The sequence below is a fragment of the Myodes glareolus genome, chromosome 3 (assembly GCF_982192425.1).
Source record: "Myodes glareolus chromosome 3, mMyoGla1.1, whole genome shotgun sequence".
NCBI classification, from domain to species: domain Eukaryota; kingdom Metazoa; phylum Chordata; class Mammalia; order Rodentia; family Cricetidae; genus Myodes; species Myodes glareolus.
In genome coordinates, this window is record NC_142028.1 from 74598851 (window position 1) to 74606738 (window position 7888).

At 42.5% G+C, this 7888-nt stretch overlaps 1 protein-coding gene across 1 annotated transcript; it reads left to right on the top strand.

The window, feature by feature from the left end:
• The first annotated feature begins 6592 nt into the window (after positions 1–6592).
• Positions 6593–7583, top strand: LOC125410811 (olfactory receptor 2A12-like). Its single transcript, XM_085698110.1, has one exon. It carries the CDS (start codon positions 6636–6638, stop codon positions 7581–7583), a length of 948 nt encoding a protein of 315 aa, XP_085554236.1. The 5' UTR covers positions 6593–6635.
• The last annotated feature ends 305 nt before the right edge of the window (positions 7584–7888 follow it).

Here is a 7888-nt window from a genome sequence, read left to right on the forward strand (position 1 = left end):
AAGTGGTAAGATGATCACTGGTGTTCGGCTTGTGGTTGTGGTTCAGGCATCTGTGGGTCTAGAGATAGTAATTAGTCAAATCATCCATCTCCAGGTCCTCTGTGCCTACATCTCAAACTTCACAGATCTCTCCCATCGTTATCTGATCTCCTTTCATCTTATTCTCAATGTTGTGTCTTTACTTTCTTTTTTCCTTGTTCTGTTTATTAATTTAATAAATATTTACAGAGAGGTTGTCTGTTTTAAATTCTGTTTAGAAATAAAAACTATGTCGTCTTGAACTCCAAATCTCAAGTGAAACAGAAAGTTATATCTACTACAGAGCAGTGGTAGTCATTATCTTTAAAGGAATCTTCCCACAACACAGAGTCACAGCTTGGTGCACTTTGTGGGCAGAGAAATTATGATTTTGTTTTGGTGCTTCCTTTGGGAAGGGGTATAAGTCTGCTGTAGCCTAGCTTGGCCTCAAACTCACGATAAAGTTGAATATTTCCTTGGACTACTCATCCTCAACCTTCCAGATGTTGGGTTCCTAGGTTGGGGCTGCACTGTGTAGCTTTTTCTGGCTTGGAACTCAACCATGATGATGTGATGTCTTTGTAATGTTGTGCTCATAGACTTGGGCCAGCAGGCCTTGTGGGACACTGTAGGTGAAGTTAGAGACCACTGGGCTGGGAAACCATAACAGGCTGTGGATCACTAAATGGTGGCCCAGTGCCATAGAAATCACACCTAATAGTCTCTTTTCTTGGATCTGACTAATTTCGGTACAGCCCAGGTCCTCCCACATTCAGAGAGTTCTTCTCAGGAGAGCTGGTCTGTGGCTAGCCATTCAGCCCTGTTCTAGGAGGACTCTGACCTGTGCTCAGTCTCAGTAAGCTCAACTCGATGGACAATGTGAAGATTTTGCCTTCCTCAGCTCCCCACTTGAGAGCCTGTGTGCCAGAAGCAGAGAAGGTGACTGAGAGGCCCTGATGTCACAGCACCCAAACACCCATTTCCCCATGCCTTCTTATCTGGAACAAGTTGTCCTCTCCAGGCCTTAGGCGTTCACATATAACACACAGGTAAGAATATTTCCTTCAGTAAATTGTTATGTTGAGCTAAACAAAGGAACTATGGTTGGAATATACAAACTACTCCACAAATGTTAGTTGATTTTGTTATTGCAAAGGTTAGGAAATAACCTATACAGCCATACTCTACCAGAGATAATTATGTCTTAGTTGTGTGGGAACTCAGCTAACAGGAGAAGAAAGTTCTTCCATGATTTTCGGTCTCAAAATTGATATCAGATCCCTACAGGACTCCTCAGAATGTAACCGGCCAATGAATAAGAAATGCAGAATGTTTTTTTATTTTTTATTTTTTTATTAATTTATAAAAATTTCCACTTCCGCCCCTCCTCCCAATACCCTCCCACTCCCCCCACTCCCTTTCCTCCTCCCTCTCCATTCCTAAGAGCAGTCAGGGTTTCCTGCCCTGTGGGAAGTTCAAGTTCCTCCCCCCTCCCTCCAGGACTAGGGAGGTGAGCATCCAAACAGACTAGGATCTCAAAAAGTCAGTACATGCAGATGAAACAAGTCCCAGTGCCATTATCAATGGCTTCTCAGACAACCCCCATGTCAGCCACATTCAGAGAATCCGGTTTGATCACATGCTCCTTCAGTCCCAGTCCAGCTGGCCTTGGTGAGCTCTCATTCGATCAGTCCCCTTGTATCAGAGGGTGAACGCACCCCTCACGGTCCTGACTTCCTTGTTCATGCTCTCCCTCCTTCTGCTTCTCATTTGGACCTAGGGAGTTAAGTCCAGTGTTCCAATGTGGGTCTCTGTCTCTATCTCCATCCATCGCCAGATGAAGGTTCTATGGTGATATACAAAATATTCATCAGTATGGTTATGGGCCAAGGCCAGGTCAGGCACCTTCTCCTCTGCTGCCCAAGGAACAATCTGGGGACCTCTCCTTGGACCTGGAAACCCTTCTAGAATCAAGTCTCTTGCAAACCCTAAAATGACTTCCTTAGTTGAGATATATACTTCCCTGCTCCCATATCCATTCTTCCTCCCTCACCCCATCCCATTCCCCCAAGCTTTCCCCAATCCTTCCCTACTCCCTTCTCTCTAACCATCTCCCCCTCCTTCCACCCCCCTACACCCCGCCCCGTGCACCCAAGTTTGCCTGGCAATCTTGTCTACTTCCAATATCCAGGAAGATAACTATATGATTTTCTTCAGGTTCACCTTCTTATTTAGATTCTCTAGGATCACGCATTATAGGCTCAAAGACCTTTAATTATGGCTAGAATCCACTTATGAGTGAGTACATACCATATTTCTCTTTTTGGGTCTGGGTTACCTCACTCAGTAAAGCGTTTTCTATTTCCATCCATTTGCATGCAAGATGTCATTGTTTTTTTACCGCTGAGTAAAACTCTAATGTGTATATGTTCCACACCTTCTTTAACCATTCTTCTATTGAGGGGCACCTAGGTTGTTTCAAAAAAAAGAAAGAAAGAAAGAAAGAAAGGAAGGAAGGAAGGAAGGAAGGAAGGAAGGAAGGAAGGAAGAAAGGAAGGAAGAAATGCAGAATGTATCTTACTTGGGTTAGGTGCATGAGGGAAGGTTTCCTGGCCTACCTGAGACCTGCTGTGGTCACAGTGTGGACAATACAGTGCAGGTGGTGGTTCCTCCATGATGAATATAAGAAGCTATGCAATTTCTCAACATATGAAAGGGGCAGAGGCATGTGGGTTACCAGGAGTTCTTTCATGGAGATTTGTAAATGATGAAGAGGAGATGGAGGAGACACTTATGTACTGAGGCTTAGGGTCCACAGAGCAAGCAGGTTAGGAATGACATCTACACCCTTCTCAAAATAATGGAACATGGGAGCTCTTAGTTGGTTCAGATAGGACCAATGTGAAATATTTGAGAAACTGCTGCTGCAACAGTACCATGGAGAATGCGTTGATGTAGACAAAGGGTCAGCACTAAGTAAAGGAAGTAAACAAGCTCCTGCACCTATAAATGAAGCAGTTTGCAGTTGATACCTGCTCTGAAAGGGAAAACCAGTTGTCTCTAACAAATGTCACTGTGTATATCAGATACCCTCCAGAGCAAGCCACATGCCGGGAGTAGATGGCCAATAGGAAACTGACTCCACATTTGAGTTTTGTTATATTTCAGTTTTTTTGATTTATTATTTATTTTGTTTTGTTTTCAATTTTTTTTGTTTGTCTTAAAAAAGAGTGGGAGAAAAGAGAACATGAAGTTGTATGGGGAGGATTTGGGAGAAGATGGAGAAGGGAAAGAATATTATATGAAACAATATTATATGAAAACAAATATTTAAATTAAAATAAATAAGACTGTATTGAAAAGAAAAAATTTAGAGGCATGGGTGCCTGGAGATGCTGTTGCAGAAATGTCAGGAGAAATGATGGGCTCCTAACCTGGGTGGAAAGGAAGGGCAGCTGTGAGAGTTCTGAGCAGTAGACTGGTCAGGAGAGGGGATGGGGACAGGGAAAGAGAAGACTGAGGATGTCTAGGAGTCTCTTTCATATTTCTACTCCCATCAGAGCAATTCCTGCCTTAACCATTGCCTTGCTGATTAGCATATTAGTGGTAACCTAGATTACACTATTTTGAGTAGTATTAGGAAATTTCCCTTATATAATTTTCTTTGAGAATATGCTTATGTGTGTCTATGTGTTTACGTGATGTTTCAGAAATATATTTGATATTTGTATTTCTGGACAATGCATTAAGTGTGTTCAATGTTTGGGAAAACAACCAGGCACACAATAAAGGGATCATTTTAATTTACTCTCCCACTGAATCCAGTTACTCTTGTCAACACTAGATTCTATTATTGTAGCCAGGCTGATAGGGGTGTGGTGATGTGAGACTGAGAAGAGGAGGGTGGGCATTGGTGCTGTGCTGATCTTTGTAATCTCCAGATGTAATGGTGCTAAGAACCTTAACCTCCTCAGTGCTCACTAGACAGTTGCCTGTGAAATGCCCTTTAAATGTGGTTCACTATTCTGTGGGAGCATCTGCTGCTATGTTTGTGCTTTTCTTTTCATTAATTTTTTTATTAGATTGTTTAAAAAAATACCAATCTGAATTCGCACTCCTTCTCCTCCACACATTCCTTCCACATACCCTCTCACATTACCCCTATCTAATCCTAAGAAAGGGTAAGGCACATTGCTTTGTGGAAGGTTCAAGGCCCTCCCTACTATATCTAGGCTGAGCAAGGTATACGTCCAAAGAGAATAGGATCCCAAAAAGCCAGTACATGCAGTAGAGATAAATTCTGGTATCACTGCTAGTGGCCCTTCAGTCTGCCCCAGTCATGCAACTATAAACCACATTCAGAGGGACTAGTTTGGCCCTGTGCTTGTTCTTTCCCAGTCCAGCTGAAGTTGGTGAGCTCCTATTAGCTCAGGTAAGCTGTTTCAGTGGGTGAAACCATCATGGTCTTGACCTCTTTGCTCATATTCTCATTTCTCCCACCCTTCAACTGGACGTTGGGAGCTCAGTCCAATGCTCAAATGTGGGTCTGTGACTCTGTTTCCATCTGTTGTTGGACAAAGTTTATATGATGATACTTAAGATAATCATCAGTCTGACTACATGGCAAGTCAAGATCAGGTCCACTTTCCTCTAATTCTTAGGGTCTTAAGCGGGAGTCATCCTTGTAGATTCCTGGGAATTTCTCTAGAGCCAGGTTTCTGCTAACCCCATAATGGCTCCCTCAATCAGGACATCTCTTTCCATTCTCTCATCTCTGCTTTCCTCCATCTAAACTATCCCATTCCCTCAAGTTCTCCCCAACCCTCCCCTTCTCCTCTCTACTTCCCCTTCTACCCTCCCTTCTCTTCCTACCCCCATGCTCCCAATTTTGTCAGAAAATCTTAGCTGTTCCCAGTTTCCAGGTGGGTCTATATATGTTTTTCTTTGGGTTCACCTTATTACTTAGCTCTTCTAGGATTGTGAACTATAGGTTCAATGTTCTTTGTTTAAAGCTAGTATCCGCTTATGAGTGATTATATACCATATTCATCTTTTTGGGTCTGAGTTGCCTCACTCGGGATAATATTTTCTAATTCCATCCATTTGTATTCAAATTTCAAGATGTCATTGTTTTCTTACCACTGAGTAGTACTCTAATGTGTAAATGTGCCACATTTTCTTTATCCATTCTTGGAAGCAACCTAGATTTTTGTGCTTTCCTAATTCTTTGTATAAGTATTTTGAGTACTTTTTGTTTATTCTAGATTATCATTAATTTTCCCTGCGTTGTGACTTTTAAATATTACCCATTCCATTGTAGCATCTGTTTTTGTTTCTGTTTTTTCTAAGTCTTCATATAAAAACATTTGAGTACTTCCTTTTCTAGCTTGTTAGTTTTTTCCTGCATGTAAAGTGCTGCTTCAGAGAAATTTTACCATTGCTGAGACTAAGAGAATAAATGTATTTATCAAGCTTGATGTTAAAAATTTGAGTGAAGCCAGATGGTGGTGCTTCATGACTGTATTTCTTGCATGCAGGAAGCAGAGGTGGGCAGATCTCTTGAGCTTTAGTCCAGCCTGTTCTACAAAGTGAGTTCTAGGACAGCCAGAGATGTTACACTAAGAAACCCTGTCTCAAAGAACCAAAGTAAAAAACAAATTGGGTTGCTATAGATTTACCACTCAAACCCACAGCACACCTGGCATTGACTGTTTGTATGCAGAGAGAGGAAAGAGTAAAAAAAGAAGAAATAACTGATCTTCCCACATATCCACATGATCCATCGGCATTCTCTGGGAAGACTACAGTGTCTCTAGTGCATTGCACATGTTACTTTCTGTCATTACTCATAGGACTACATGTGTGAGGGCCTGTGTCTGACTGATGTTTATTCTAAAATCTTAATTTGTTGGTTTATTCTCTATTTTGCATGCAACCTTGTGTGTGTGTGCATGTGTGTGTGTGTGTGTGTGTGTGTGTGTGTGTGTGTGTGTAAGACTTTAGAGACTAACAGGGAATTCTTTCTCAATTGCTTTCACCTCATTCACCAAGGCAGGATCTTTCAGTTAATCCCAGTGTTCATCATTTAATCTGGGGATCCCCTGTCTCTGCCTTCCCAGAGCTGGAATGACAATGAGATACTGCATATGACTTATCATGTGCTGCTTGGTGTTTCCAGGAGTTCTGCGAGATGCTTTAGATATTCATCACAATCCCGAGACATGTGTGTCATCAGCCTTATTTGATAGATGAAGAGACTGAGACATTAGTACATTCAATAACTTGAGAAGAATGCAAAGAAACTGAACAGTGTGCTCAGAACCTACACCCCAGCCTTTCTTTTCTTAATTAAAAAGTTTTTTTTTTAATTTTATGTGAATAGGTTGTGGTCTACACATATTTATGCATCATGTATGGTCTTGCCTGTGGAGGTCAGAGGATAGAATCAGATCCTTTGGAATTAGACTCACGCAGCTGAGCAGTTGGTTTCCTAGAACAGCAGCCAGTGCTCTTAACCTTTGAGTCATCTCTCCAGCCTGCATCTCCCCTAGGTGCCTCTATAGCTGGTGTGTGTCAGGTGACACATAGACTAATGTGCTTCTTTTGCAGGCCCCACCATGTGGCTTATTCCAGGGCAGAACCAAACCAGGGTTTTTGAGTTTATCCTGCTTGGCTTCTCCAGTGATCCCACGACCAACAGCATCCTCTTCATTGTGTTCCTTCTCATTTACCTGTGCTCAATCATGGGCAATGGGCTCATCACCATGTTGATTTGCATGGACACACAATTGCACACTCCCATGTACTTCTTCCTCTGTATACTTGCCATGTTGGATATGGGCTATGTCAGCACCACGATGCCCCAGATGTTGGTGCATCTTCTTGCTCACTCTAAAACCATCTCCTTTGCTGGCTGCTGGATGCAGATGTATGTGTTTAGTGCTCTGGGTATAGCAGAGAGCACGTTTTTTGTTGTCATGGCTTATGACAGATATGTGGCCATTTGCCACCCACTACGCTATACTGTCATCCTCAACTGGAGACTGTGCATATGGTTGGCAGCTGGGTCCTGTATCTGTGGTTTCCTCTCTGCTTTGTTACATACATTCTTCACTATGAGTCTGCCATATTGTGGGCCCAACAAGGTTAATCACTATTTCTGTGAAGGTCCGTCAGTGCGTAGCCTGGCTTGCATGGATACCTATATCATTGAGATGGTGAATCAGATCTTGAATGTTCTTATGGGTCTTACTCCAATTTCCCTCATTGTGGCCTCCTACATACGTATTGCCATGGCAATTCTCAAGATCAAGTCCACCCAAGGACGCTGTAAGGCTTTCTCTACCTGTGCCTCCCATCTGACTGTGGTCTCATTCTTCTATGGCCCATCGTCTTATATCTACATGAGGCCCCACTCCAGTTACTCTCCTGAGCGAGACAAGCAGATCTCACTCTTTTACAATGCCTTCACTGCCTTGCTAAACCCCATGGTCTACAGTCTGAGAAACAAAGACATCAAGAGGGCATTTCTCAAGGTGGTAGGGCATAGTAAAGTGGACTGCTGAACCAGGATCTGATAGAATATGGCATGTATCATTCAATGAACTTCCCACAGGGCAGGAAACCCTGACTGCCCTTAGAGACGAAGAGGGAGGAGGAGAGGGAGTGGGGGAGTGAGAGGGTGTTGGGAAGAGGGGCGTAAATGGAAACTTTTATAATTTAATAAAATTACTTTCAAAAAAAAAGAAATGGAAAGTGACTTTATTGCATGAAACTGATCAGTACATTTGAACCAACATTGTACTTGGTAATTGGGACAAACCACTGTGGAACCAAGGTGGCTGTCTTGATTGGTAAGCTACACTAAGGA